Source organism: Budorcas taxicolor, chromosome 15 (assembly GCF_023091745.1).
Source record: "Budorcas taxicolor isolate Tak-1 chromosome 15, Takin1.1, whole genome shotgun sequence".
NCBI classification, from domain to species: domain Eukaryota; kingdom Metazoa; phylum Chordata; class Mammalia; order Artiodactyla; family Bovidae; genus Budorcas; species Budorcas taxicolor.
The window spans coordinates 46,001,990-46,015,807 of record NC_068924.1 but is presented as its reverse complement, the minus strand read 5'-3'; the positions used below and the strand labels follow the sequence as shown (position 1 = coordinate 46,015,807).

The following is a 13,818-nucleotide window of genomic DNA, read 5'->3' as shown; positions in this document are numbered from 1 at the left end:
TAGTTGCAAGTATTGCATCAATGTTAATTCCCTGGATTTGATCACTGTGCTCTAGTTAAGATGATAACAGGGGAACACGAGTAAGGAGTTTACAAGGACTTTCTGTCCTATTTTTGCAACTTTTTTGTAAGCCTAAAATTAGTTCAAAAGAAAAAGTATTTAAAAAGAAAAAGTAATGGAAGTTTCAGCAGAAAGGATCAGCACATAACACAAGGCAAGAAAAAATGGACAACATGTGGGAGGTACTCTGAAAACTATCATTAGTACAGCTTGTCTGGAGCCTAGGGAACATGCAGAAGAAACACTGTGAGATGAGGTCGAAGACATGGACAAAGCTTTGTAGACCATATTAAGGAGTTTAGATTTTCATCCTTGGGATAATAGAGAACCATAAAAAATGTTATGATCAGATTGATAAGATCCAAATTGGAATAGTAAGGATGTAGAAAAAATGGATACGTGGTTATTAGGTCACCAGGGCTTGATGACTGGATGAATATGAGAGAAAGTAAGAGGAAAGATTAAAAACTGGAGTGATTTGCCATTTCCTTCTCCAGGGGAATCTTTCCAACCCATGGATCCAATCTGCATCTCCTGCATTGGCAGGCAGGTTCCTTACCACTGAGCCACCTGGGAAGCAAATACAAGCACAGGAAAAACTAAATGATAGGATTAAGAGTCAGGTTAGTGATCACCCTTGGAGAAGTGCTGCCTAGAAGAGGGCAGAGTGGGGCTCTTGATGTGAGTCCCTGTTATATGACTGTGTTCACTCTATGGAATTCATCAAGCTGTGTACTTAGGAAATATGTACTTTTCTATATGTATGGTCTAGTTACTATGCGCTGAATGCATGATAAGTCACTTCAGTCATGTCTGACTCTGCAACACTATGGACTGTAGCCCTCCAGGCTCCTCTGTCCATGGGATTCTACAGGCAAAAACACTGGAGTGGGTTGCCATGCCCTCCTCCAGGGGATCTTCCTGACCCAGAAATCAAACCCTCATCTCCTGGGACTCCTGCACTGCAGGTGGATTCTTTGCCACTGAGCCACCAGGAAAGTCCTCTGGTTACTATGCTGTATAACAAATCATCCCAAACTTAGTAGGGTAAAACAACAGTCATTTTATTATGCTCACAGATTCTGGGAATTTGAATAAGACAGGGCAGGAATGGCTTATCTCTGTTCCCTGATGCCTGGGACCTCATCTAGAAAATTCAGACACGTGGGGGTGACTTAAGGCTGCTGACTGAAATAATCTGGAGGCTTCTTCACTCACATGTCTGATGCCTGAGACAACTGGGATAACTTGAAGGCTGAGCTCAGCTGGAACTGTCAAAGTACAGGCACATGACTGTTCCTGTGGCTTAAGCTTCTCACAACATGGCAGCCCGGTTGTAAGAGGCAGCATCCTGAGAGAGCTTCTGGACAGTGACTGTTCTAAGAAAACCAGAAGGAAGCTGCTTGGCCTTTTATGATCTAGTCTCAGAAGCCACACAACATCACTCCTGCTTTACTCTATTGACTGAAACAGTCACAAAGGAGTATCAGAGAATTTTTGAACATTTTTTAAAACTGTCACAATATTATACAATTGTAATAGTAACAATACTAGTGCTAAGTGTTTTGGCTGAAAGGCCAGTGATAGGGATCATAAGAGAAAGAACAGATAGGGAAGATAATGAGCTCAGTTAAAAGACCAAATGGGCTACAGGTAACTGTGCAATATCTGAGTGGGGACATCCTGTGAACACTTAGTGGTATAGATTGGTCTGGAGCTCAAAGAGAGTTACTGGGAGTCATTAGATGGGAAAGGAGATCCTGTGGGTGACCCAGATTGACCAAAGAGAGTTGGGAGGATAGAAAGAGAGTCCATCAGCATCCAGGAAAAGCTCACCAAAACAGGAGGGATAGGCAGAGGGGCTTATGAAAGAGACTAAGAAGAAATAAACAGAAAACCAAGAAATTATGGTATCAATATGAGTCATGGGAAAAGCAGTTTTCAAGAAAATAAAATATACTGTTGTAGACTATAGATGTTTCTTCGAAGACACTCTCTGAAAACACAAATCTAACCATATCACTTAACTGTGCAAAACATTTCATGCATTCTCCATTGCCTTTAGATAAGCTATTAGCTTTATAGCATGGCTGACAAAGCTCTCCCTGAGCTGTCGCCTGTCAACCATTCAGCCTCATCTTTCAGCACTAGCCTCTCAGATTCGCTACAAAAACCAACTGATGTTCCCCTAGTCACCTATGCTTTTTGAAATCTCTGTGCCTTTCCATGCTCTTTGCACTTTGCCTGTAGCACTCTTCACTCTTCCATCTCTACACTTAACTAACTCCTATTCATCCTACAGAACCCAGTTTCAACTGGAACCTTTCCTATGCACTGTAATAACTCTCTGTGTACCCACCTAATTGAGTACTCATCAGACTAATACATAACTGCCTATCTACCTGCCGCTTCCCCCTACTAGACTTCGAGTTTATGGAGGACAAGGAATGTGTTTCATTCATCTTTCATCTCCAATACTTTGCATAATTTTGATGTGGCACAGAGCAGGTGTTTTGATTATGACTTTTTGAGAAAGATGATATTAGTGAAAGGGACATCAAGTTGAGGGAGAATTTTCAGGATTTTTTTTAAATTTTTTCTGGTATGGGAGGTTTAAGCCTGTTCACAGAAAGAGAAAACTGAAAGAGGTTAAGGATTTAGAAAACACAGGAAATAACTGGTGAGATCAGACACAAGAGGTAACAGGAGGGGGATGAGGACCAAAATGCCACAGGATGGCCCCCATCACACTCATGCAGCAGGAAGGATGTAGACAAGGGTGCAAGTAATGGAACCAGAGCTCACATTGATATGACAGGCATTCTCTGTCCCTGGAGACTAGGTCAGCAGCTGATACCTGACACACCTGCCAGTACATGGGTGGGAATAAAAAATGAGGTTCAAGCTGGGAACTTGCACAAGGTAAAACAGAATGAATTCCTAAACCTACACAGGCAACCAAGTCTCCCCACTAGAAAGCCCTTATGTAGCTCAGCTTTGAGGAAGGTGGAGGGAGACAAGGTTTAGCCTTACCTCTGAGGCATACACCCCCACCATCTCCAAGGACCTCATTAGAGATGTTTAGTTGGGTAGGTGTAAACCTGGGCCCTAGGAGACAGGGTGGAGCGCTGGAGCCACACGGCTTCCACCCTTTCAGTAGCGTCTGGCTCTGGTGGCGTTGCTAAGTGCTTCAGAAGCCAAAGAGGGAGGAATTGCAGCTGGAGACCAAGAGCAGCTTCTTCCGGACAGGCAGGCCCTAGCCCCCACTTCCTGAAACCACCTGCAGGCAGAAGCCCTGGATATCACAGCCCCAGGCAGCAGGCCACAGAACCATGAGCCAGGACAGCAAAGTGAAGACGACAGCGTCCAGCCCTCCTGTCCTGACCAAGGCCAGGTGAGAAATCCTGGTCCCCCAGGTCTATCTGTCTGCCTCACCAGATAGAGCCTGATCCCTCCCTGCTGCCGCTGGTGGCAAGGGCAACAGCGAGCCATGGATAAATGAAACCCGACTTCTCTTGCCCACAGGAAGTCTCCGCCAGTCCTGGATCCATCTGGGGATTACTATTACTGGTGGCTGAACACAATGGTCTTCCCAGTAATGTATAACCTCATCATCGTGGTGTGCAGGTTTGGCGCTATGGAAAGGGCCCTAAGCAGAGACCAGGGATAAAGGGTGGGGCCCAGGAAGAGGGCGAACCCTTGCTTGGGGCTGTTGTGGGGGCGGAGCCAATGCAAGGGCCCAGGTTTAGTGCTCAATACCTCACACACAGAGGGATCCCTTAAGCCAATCCCTTCTGTCCCTACCATGCAGAGCCTGTTTCCCCGACTTGCAGCACGGTTATCTGGTGGCCTGGTTAGTGATGGACTACACGAGTGACCTGTTCTACCTCCTGGACATCGTGGTGCGCTTCCACACTGGTCAGTGAGTCTCAGGACTGACCTTCCTTCCACGTTCCCTTCCTAAGGAGAGCCTCTTAGTAACAAGAAAGTGACCCCCTCCCTCATGGCACTGTCACATGTCTCTGTGTTTACAATACCCCAGTCCTCACCCCAGAAACCCTGGAGCAGGGTTTGGCCCAACCCCATCCTGTCCCTGTAACTGTCTTCCTGTGCTGCCCTGGGCTACCCACCCTCAACCTCATTACTGGAGCAGGAAGGTGCCCCGACTCCACCCCATACCTGACCCCACCCATGGCTGAGCCCCCTTCCCCCACCAGGATTCTTAGAACAGGGCATCCTGGTGGTGGACAAAGGTAGGATCTCGAGTCGCTACGTTCGCACCTGGAGCTTCTTCTTGGACCTGGTTTCCCTGTTGCCCACGGATGTTGCCTACGTGAGTCTGGGTCCACACACACCCACGCTGAGGCTAAATCGCTTTCTGCGAGCGCCCCGCCTTTTTGAGGCCTTTGACCGCATGGAGACCCGCACAGCTTACCCGAACGCCTTCCGCATCGCCAAGCTGATGCTTTACATTTTTGTGGTCATCCATTGGAACAGCTGCCTCTACTTTGCCCTGTCCCGGTACCTGGGCTTTGGGCGTGACATCTGGGTGTACCCCGACCCCGCGCAGCCTGGCTTTGAGCGGCTGCGGCGCCAGTACCTCTACAGCTTTTACTTCTCCACGCTGATCCTGACCACCGTGGGTGACACACCGCTGCCAGCCCGGGAGGAGGAGTACCTCTTCATGGTGGGTGACTTCCTGCTGGCCGTCATGGGTTTCGCCACCATCATGGGTAGCATGAGCTCTGTCATCTACAACATGAACACAGCAGATGCAGCCTTCTACCCAGACCACGCACTGGTGAAGAAGTACATGAAGCTGAATCATGTCAACCGCCGGCTGGAGCGGAGAGTCATTGACTGGTGAGGATGCTGGGGTTCCAGACCAGGACAGGGAGAGGTGTGTAGGATAGACTGAGGAAGGTAACTGGGTTCTTACTGCCTGGTGGGTCTAGCAGGGCGCTTAGGATATGGTATTCATTGGAGGGTTCACTGGGTGGAACTTGGAAAAGGATGTCCTCCATTAACTGGGTATGGACTTAAGGAGAGGGGTTGGGTAAGAGACTGACAGGGAGATGAACTCATACACAAGGAAAGCTAACCCAGAACCCGGAAATGGGAACTGCCACCACCTGGTAGGACTCAGAAGGTCCTGGAAGGTGTAAGAGGTAAGAGCAATACTCCTCAGGGGATGACCAACAACAAGATGGTTGACTATGTCATGGAGTCCATACTGTAGGGTGAACAAAGGGAAGTGTCGCCAAGTTAGGGACATAGAACAGAAGACCTCTAAAGAAGATGGGGTTTGGTGACTGAAGTAGATATTTTTAGTGGAATGGTACAAGACATCATGGAATGGTGGGTGGGTAAAGCCTGATGGGAATTAAGGGTGTATCCACTGTATAAAGGCTTCCAGGCCCTGGATGAGAGAGAAGAGGTCAAAATATGTCTGTGATCAGGAGATAGTGGACTAAAGATATTTATCAACCAACTGTCAAGTATTCCCATGACCCTTGTCAGACCTCAGTGTGGTTGGGTTCTTGGCTGAAACTGAGCTGAGAACCCTGATGGAAAATGTAGAGGGAGGCATGTAAGGGGCCTGGTGAGGACTGCCACTACCATCCTCCCCAGGTACCAGCACCTGCAGATCAACAAGAAGATGACCAATGAGGTAGCCATCTTACAGCACTTGCCCGAGCGGTTGCGGGCAGAAGTGGCCGTGTCTGTGCACCTGCCTACCCTGAGGCGGGTACAGATCTTCCAAAACTGTGAGGCCAGCCTGCTGGAGGAGCTGGTGCTGAAGCTGCAGCCCCAGACCTACTCGCCGGGTGAATATGTCTGCCGCAAAGGGGACATTGGCCGAGAGATGTACATCATCCGAGAGGGTCAGCTGGCCGTGGTGGCCGACGATGGTGTCACCCAGTATGCTGTGCTTGGTGCAGGGCTCTACTTTGGGGAGATCAGCATCATCAACATCAAAGGTGGGCACCTCAGCATTTGTTCTGGAAACCGGGCTAGGGGAGGGGAAGGGGGACAGCAAAACCCTGGGCTGAGACCAGATGGTACTTCAGGGCCCACAGATTAAGGACAGCTGGCCCTTGACTGAGTCACTAGAGGGCTCAAGAGAGAGGCAGGACCCAGAGGGTCTCTTCCCTGAGAAGAGGCTGAGTCAATGTTGGGTCTTTGGAAGAGAGAGTAGACTTGCTCTGTGAGTATTCACCCAAAGCACCAACAAATCAGTGGAAAGTGCAAGATAATAACAATTAGTAATAATAATGGCTAATACTCTCTACATGCTTACTATATGCCCTGTTCAAAGTTCTTCATGTGTACCAATTCATTTAATTCTCACAGCAGTTCTATAAAGTAGATACTATAAGGTAAGGAAATTGGAGCACAGAGAGTTTGGAGAACTTGGCCAAGGTGACATGGGTGATAAGTACACACACTTGAAGTCAATATGAGAAACAACTTTCTCATAGCCAAATGGAAAGGAAGGTAGAAGGAATGAACTCCTGTTTACTCCATCAACTCCAGTCCAGGCCAGGTGCTGTACGCTGGCTCATTTATTCTTCTTATCAGCCTGTGAAGGAGGACAGCACAGGTAAAGACACCAAGGCCACAGGAGATGGGAAAAACTTAAAAGGGGTAAGCACACTGTCACTGACTAAGACTAGAATGTGCTCTCAGCCCGGGGATCCCATTCTCCAGTTATCTTAAAGGTCTCATGCATGTCATCCAAGGACTCCCTCAAGCCCCATATCTGGTATGCAGTTGGCCACTATCTACCTGACTTAGGACAAATCACTTCCCTCTTTTAGGCCTCAATTTCCTCACCTACCCAAGAGAGGTGATATTCAAATCCCATAGAGTTATTTCTAAGAATTAAATGAGCTGTATGGGTGAGGCACCCAGTGCAGGGCCTGGCACGTGGCAAGAGTTCAACAAATGGTGGCTCCCTTGCCCTTTCTAAGGTCCTTTTAGCTCTGAGACTTCGCAGCATTCAGAACCTATCTTCCCACCAGCCACCCACCATTAGCTTTTTAAAATGCAAATGATACCATATAGTTCCCCTGCTAAAAATAGTTCAACAGTTTCTGTCCTTTAGCTAAGGTCTAGACTCCTTGCCAGGGCTGCGGGCCTTGGCCTCACTCTCTCCATCTCTCCCCATCTCCTCATGCTGCACTCTGGCCTCTCTGTCCTGCCTGCTGTATTCTGTAACCACCCAACTCTTTCCTACCTCCTTCCCTCTGCTTATGCTCCTCCCGCTACCTAGTTGCCCTTCCCTCCTCCCCTAGTTACCTCCCACTCAGTCTAGGCATCAGTTCCTCCAGGCTTCCCTGAATTCTCTGCCTTGAAGCTTGTCTGGGGCTCTTTGCCTGTCTTCCCACAGTACCAGATGCTCATCTACACTGCATTGACTGTGCTGTTAGGTAACTATTCCATCAAATGTCTATTTCCTCTAGACTGAACTCTTGGAGGCAGGTCACTGATACCCACTCAGCACAGGGCCTAGTCCCCACCCAGTACATTACAGAATGAAAGAATTAATGAGGCAGAAAGAGAGGCTCAGAAGCACAAATGTGGAGGTGGGGGTCCTGGTTCAGATGGGAAATACCCCCTCACACCCACCCTGACTAACTGTCCTCCCACCTGTCTGCTCCTGGGCCACAGGGAACATGTCTGGGAATCGCCGTACAGCCAATATCAAGAGTCTAGGTTATTCGGACCTGTTCTGCCTGAGCAAGGAGGACCTGCGGGAAGTGCTGAGCGAGTACCCGCAGGCCCAGGCTATTATGGAGGAAAAGGGCCGTGAGATCCTGCTCAAAATGAACAAGTTGGATGTAAATGCGGAGGCAGCCGAGATCGCCCTGCAGGAAGCCACGGAGGCCCGGCTGCGAGGCCTGGACCAGCAACTTGACGATCTGCAAACCAAGTTCGCTCGACTCCTGGCTGAGCTGGAGTCCAGTGCACTCAAGATCGCCTATCGCATCGAGCGGCTGGAGTGGCAGACGCGGGAGTGGCCAATGCCTGAGGAACTCGTGGAGGCTGATGACGAGGGCGAACCTGGGGAGGGAACGTCCAAAGATGGAGAGGGCAGAGCTGGCCAGGAGGGACCTCCAGGCCTAGAGTGACCCCATGTCTATCCCCAGGACTCCCACCCACCAAGTGAATCCAGAGTTGTAGGGAAATCCGCCTGCAGAGACTCCGCCATCCTGTCTGCTGGGTTACAGAGATGGGCGTGAACTGGCTCTGTAGATGTACCACCTAGAGATGCAGGAGTGTAGCATACATTCAACCTCTGCTCACCGAAACTATACACACGCACGCACGCACGCACACCTATTTGCACATATGCACAGTGACCAGGAGACTGTGAAATCCATATAAAATGCTCTGGAGTTCCCCTTCTCAGAGCACACATCTTTCTCACCTACATAAGTCTTATACCCACACCATATATGTACATTCAGTCTCACACCTCATAAACACACATATACTGAGAGTCACACATCAATACACACAGATGCCCTTCGTGGATCTGGACACACTTGTGAACACACAAAAGCACATCTATAGCCCTCTTATTCCAAGGTATCTTTTAAATGCTCCTCCACATGGGAGGTTCACAAGTGTACCCTGCAAACAGCAGTTCAATAAAGTATTTGCTTCCTCACTAAGCCTTTATGGGGTTGATGGAAAAAAACCAAAGCCAATGTGAGCCAGCTAGGATCAATTCTGTCTGAATTCTGGGTTATAGGGGCAAGGGGCACAGGCTGTGTAGTAGCTAGTGGGTTGGCTTCAAAGAGATGGGAGGACTGATGAATGAAGAATCATTGTGCCACAGTATAGCAAGCTTATGTATCACACTGCTGTAAGTATGCACATGTTTTCATAGACACAGTCACATATACACCCTGACCATTGCATCTCACAGCAGGGTTTGTATCCTCAACCTCATGACCTCTGAGGAGTTCGATCTTGCTTAGTAAGCCAGAGTAAATACCTGCTCCTTTTTCCTTCCTTCAAGTTCAGCCCTGAAACCTAGGACCAGGGATACCTTACCCTCAGAACTGATTCCAAGGGGAGAATAGTTTCCAGGACTGTAAACCTGGCCCTATCCTACCATCATGGTTCTCAGAGCTGGCCTTGGTCCTGGCAGAAATCCAGTCCTCCTTCTCTGTACAGCATTCCAAGATATAGGGTGGAGAATGGAGGCTCAGTGGAGCAGAGTATCATGATTGGGGACAACTGGAGATGAGTGTTTGGGGAGTTCTGGGGAAACTTTGACATACTTAGAATAAGGTCTGTAGGTTTGGGGCAGAAGAGGTGTTATGGGGTCTGTGGAGCAGAGTCAAATGTCATCTCTGAATCATATTCACCCTTGCCGTAATTTTAGCTCCTCCAGGGCCTTGCCAGTCTTTCGGTGTGAGCTGTGCCAGGCAGTACTTTAAAATGTGCTTGGAATTTAATTTACCAACATTAAACTGATAAATTTATATTACATTGACTGAGTGATGACATACTCAGAGATCAATGCCACTAAAAAAAGAAGATTGATTACTTACAGTCCCCAACAGGAAGAGGGCACACTATGCCATACAGCACCACATGGGGAAGCACCAGGGTTGCTCAGGAGGCAGAAAGGAGCAAGAAGAAAATATGGGTAAAAAGTTTTTATTTCTATAGTGGTAGCAAGTTTTTAGGTGAGGACATCACCTATTAGGTAGGAAGCAAAACCCAATTTTGGGCTTTGTGGTTGAAAGGTTCGTAATATGACTTTTAGGCACCCACAAAAGTCAGACCACAGGGGAAATGTAAACAACATGGGTCATTAATTTTTTCATGATTGCAGGATGCTGAATCATCAGTTACAGAATATCAAGAATGATCATTATAAGTGGTACAAGAATGTAGGGTAGGGCCTCCAGGGCTCTGAGGGCAGGATGTGCTGATGTGTTGTCATGGAGACAGTCCCAGAGTTGCTGGTGTCCTGTATGCCGACCAACCCTTTGGTCACGATACAGGTGACACGGAGGGGCTCAGACACGGAGGACTTGAAACAAAATTTCTTCCAATAGCCACGGAAACTGAGGCTGAGGCTGGAGCCGAGGTGTCAGGAGAGAGAATGAGGGTCAGCACTTTCGATCATTCTAAAACCTGTGGTTATTTTGTGATATCCTCCTCACAAATTATGAGAACCATAGGGCTGGCATGGGGTCTCTTGATTATTGCTGGGTCCTCAGAGCTAAAACTATGCCAGGTTTTAGCTACCTAAATATTGATTTGGCAAACAGAGATGAGAGTTGAAGCAAAGATCCAATTTTGGAGGAACATGTGTCAATTTCTCAAGAGGTTTTCCTGCCATCTCTGCCCTCCAGTCATGTTGAGCTAGAATGGGTAATGAAGGCCACTTTGGTGGTCTCTGATAGATTCAGGGTGCTAAAAATAAGCTTTTCATTTATAATGTACACACCTGTCCCAAGAGAAGGCTCTCCTAGAACAGGTGGCTTCTGCCACCCGATAGAATTGTGAGCACAAGGAGGGTGATAACTGGCCATCTTGCCTATCCTAGAAGCAGGAACAAAATTCTGGAGTCAGCTGTGCATCTTGCTGTCTCTGCTTTTCCAGGATGGGAAGATGGTGGAGCCACCATACCACAAGACATCTTGAATAACCACGTTGAGGTCCTTTAGTTGCAATCTAACACCCCTCCTGTGTGGGAAACAGCATTTTGACAATTTGGGAACAAGTTGGATAGAGTTGAGCCAGGATGGGCAGCAGAGAACACAATTTTAAGTTCCTGGAATCACAACAACAAAACAACAAGAAAAATAATCTTTTAGTCCAAAGCGTATTATTTACTGTGTGTCAATTGCTAGGCTAAGCATTTATCTATGTGGCAGGAAACTTCATAGAAGTATTCATTTGGGTTTTGTTCATTTTATCCCTCCTCTCATCATAAAAAAGTACCTAAAGCTTTGTATCCCCTAGACTGAAAGCTTTTCAAATTGCAGTGTCAAAATAGAAATGATCAGAAACTCTCTGCCCTGGCTTTTGTTTATAAAAACAGGGCTCCCAAGAGGGAGGAGACATACGTATACTTATGACTGATTCATCTTGATGTTTGGCAGAAACCAACAAAATTCTGTAAAGCAATCATTCTTCAATTAAAAATAAATAAATTTTAAAATAAAGCAGAACAATTATAACAATACACTATAATTAAAAAAACAAAAACAAAAAACAGGGCTCCAAGGTTTTCACAAAAAATTCACCTAAAGGGTGAATTGTGCCCAACTGTCTGTGAGGGCTTAGAGCTGAAGAAGCAGAAGCTTCTGTACTTCTGAGGAAGGTGATTCTCTAAGACTAAGGAAAGAAATGGGATTCTTGAATATTATATTAGTTTTCTTTTACTGAAGTAACATATTGCCACAAATTTAATAGCTTAAAACAGTACTCATTAATTATCTCACAATTCTGAGTCTGAAATCTGAGCACAGTGTGGCTCAGCTGGGTCCTCTGGCTCAACTGGGCCTCCCAAAACCAAAATCAAGGTGTCAGTTGGGCTGGGCTGTTACTTGAAGTCTGTGGGAAGAGTCTGCTTCCAAGATCATTCAGGTTATTCGAAGAATTCAGTGTCTTTTGGTCGTGGAACTGAGATCTTTGTTTCCTCGACACATGGTCCCTTTATCTTCAAGCCACTAGAAGCATGTTAAGTCTTTCTCATTCTCCAACTCCTGCTTCTCTTATAAGACTGAGACCTCTGCTTTTTCGGTTCATATGATTAGATTAGGCTCACCCAGATAATCCAAAATAATCTCCATATTTTAATTAAGGTCAGCAGGTTATTACCTTAATTATATCTGTAAAGTCCCTTTTCGCCATAATCACAGAAATAACACCAGAGGGCAAAGATAATGGGAGCCAAAATTCTACTTATCACAGGGTTTCTGGGAAGGAAAGCAGCCTAGACCACACTTTCAGCCCAGGCTTAGAAGGAACCCTAAGGATCAAATCTCTGGAAACTGCAGAAAGATCACTTTGCCCCAGGGTGTACTGGAGTCTCAAAGCAGCATCCACTAGAGGGAGCACGGGCTTGAGTGAATGAGATGCACGCCTGCATTACCAACATGGTCTGACTGCAACACAGCCTCCTGGTCTCCAGATACTCTGTCCAACATAAAATCCGCAGATACGTTTATAAGACCCTAAATTTGGAGGATGAGAGAGTGGAAAGAAAGTCACAAAACACAGGGAGATTAAATCTTTCAGTAAGATAGGTGGTTAAACATTTAGATGACAATTGTCTATTTTAGAGAATTAAGGAAAAATCTAATTTTTTATACATAGTTATGACACTAGCGGTAAAGAATCCACCTGCCAATGTGGGAGACTTGGGAGACATGAGTTTGATCCCTGGGTGGGGAAGATCCCTTGGAGGAAGAAATGGCAATGCACTCCAGTATTCTTGCCAGGAGAATCTCATGGACAGCAGAGTCTGGCAGGTTACAGTCCATAGGGTCATAAAGAGTCAAACATGACTGTCTGAGCAAAAATGCAATAATTTGCAACAGTTATGTGTAAATTATCTCATTTTGTTCTTATAGCAATATTAGGAAACTTACATTGCTTTATGCTAATTTTTCCAAATAGGAAACTGAAGCCCACAGAGCAGCTAAAAAAATTACATAGGATTTTGTAAAGTTGGACTTACCCAGTGACCCAGCAGTAAAGAATCTGCCTGTAATGCAGGAGAATTGCAGGACACACAAGTTCGATCCCCGGATCAAGAAGATCCCCTGGAGAAGGAAATGGCAACCCACTCTAGTATTCTTGCCTGGGAAATCCCATGGATGGAGAAGCATGGCAGGCTACAGTCCACGAGTCACAAAAAGTCAGACACAACTTAGTGACTAAGCAACAGCAACAAAATTGTAAAGCTGTTTATGCCAGGTCCTTGGCTAAGTGTATTGTCTCAGCTAATCGTTATAACTATGAGAAACATGCTATTATTTCCCCATTTTGAAATGAGGAAACAAAGGCTCTGGGAGATTAGGTAATTTGTCCAGTATCACAGGGCTCCTAAGTCACATGGAATGAAACCTAGGTTTGTCTGTTTCTTCTAGGGAGTTAAGAAATGGAACTGCCTCAGCTTGAGGCCAAGGCCAGGCAAGCTCCTTCTCTTCTTGAGAATGACTGTTGCAGGCCATAAAGGTGGTAACCAGGTAGTAACCAGGGGAGAAGGAGCTAGTCATGGTGCAGAGCAGCACCTGTGAATCACCAGCAAGCCAGTGTGCTGAAGTTTGATCTCAAGGCTATATACCTAGACAAGGGACCACCCACTGTTGTGGAGAAAAGCTGTTAGTTCCAGCTCTCTGCCCTCATCCACGCAGCTGTGGGAGGAGTTAGGGAGTCACCACCAGATTCCTTCAGGAGTTTCAAAACTGGGCCCTCCTGCTGAGAGCTCAGCTGCTTCTGGCTTAGCTCTTCCCACCCCACCTCCATCCCCACCTTTGTAGGACCCATTTCCCTCACTGGGTCACTAACCTCAGAACACCTTGACCTGGCTAAGATTTGAGATGTACATTCCTCCTCAGTGTTCCCAAATAGCCATTTCCCCACAGGAATTTCTTCAGCCCACCCTGCTTTACCTTCTTCTTGCTCAGGGTTTGACTGCTAATGGCAAAGACAGATGGAAATAAAGTAGCCAGCTTGGGAGGAAATCAGATTCACAGGGAGTGTGGCCATCCAATC

The 13,818-nt window shown here is 46.8% G+C and overlaps 1 protein-coding gene across 1 annotated transcript; it reads left to right on the top strand.

Annotated features, from left to right (window-relative positions):
* Positions 1-3,392: 3,392 nt before the first annotated feature.
* Positions 3,393-8,195, top strand: CNGA4 (cyclic nucleotide gated channel subunit alpha 4). Its single transcript, XM_052653315.1, has 6 exons — positions 3,393-3,454; positions 3,586-3,687; positions 3,872-3,978; positions 4,278-4,923; positions 5,692-6,041; positions 7,735-8,195. Exons 1-6 carry the CDS (start codon positions 3,393-3,395, stop codon positions 8,193-8,195), a joined length of 1,728 nt encoding a protein of 575 aa, XP_052509275.1.
* Positions 8,196-13,818: the final 5,623 nt, after the last annotated feature.

Coding starts and splice junctions, on each gene's coding strand:
- CNGA4 (XM_052653315.1), top strand. CDS start 3,393: ATGAGCCAGGACAGCAAAGTGAAGACGACAGCGTCCAGCCCTCCTGTC. Junction 3,455..3,585: donor CCTGTCCTGACCAAGGCCAG/GTGAGAAATCCT, acceptor TCTTGCCCACAG/GAAGTCTCCGCCAGTCCTGG. Junction 6,042..7,734: donor CAGCATCATCAACATCAAAG/GTGGGCACCTCA, acceptor CCTGGGCCACAG/GGAACATGTCTGGGAATCGC.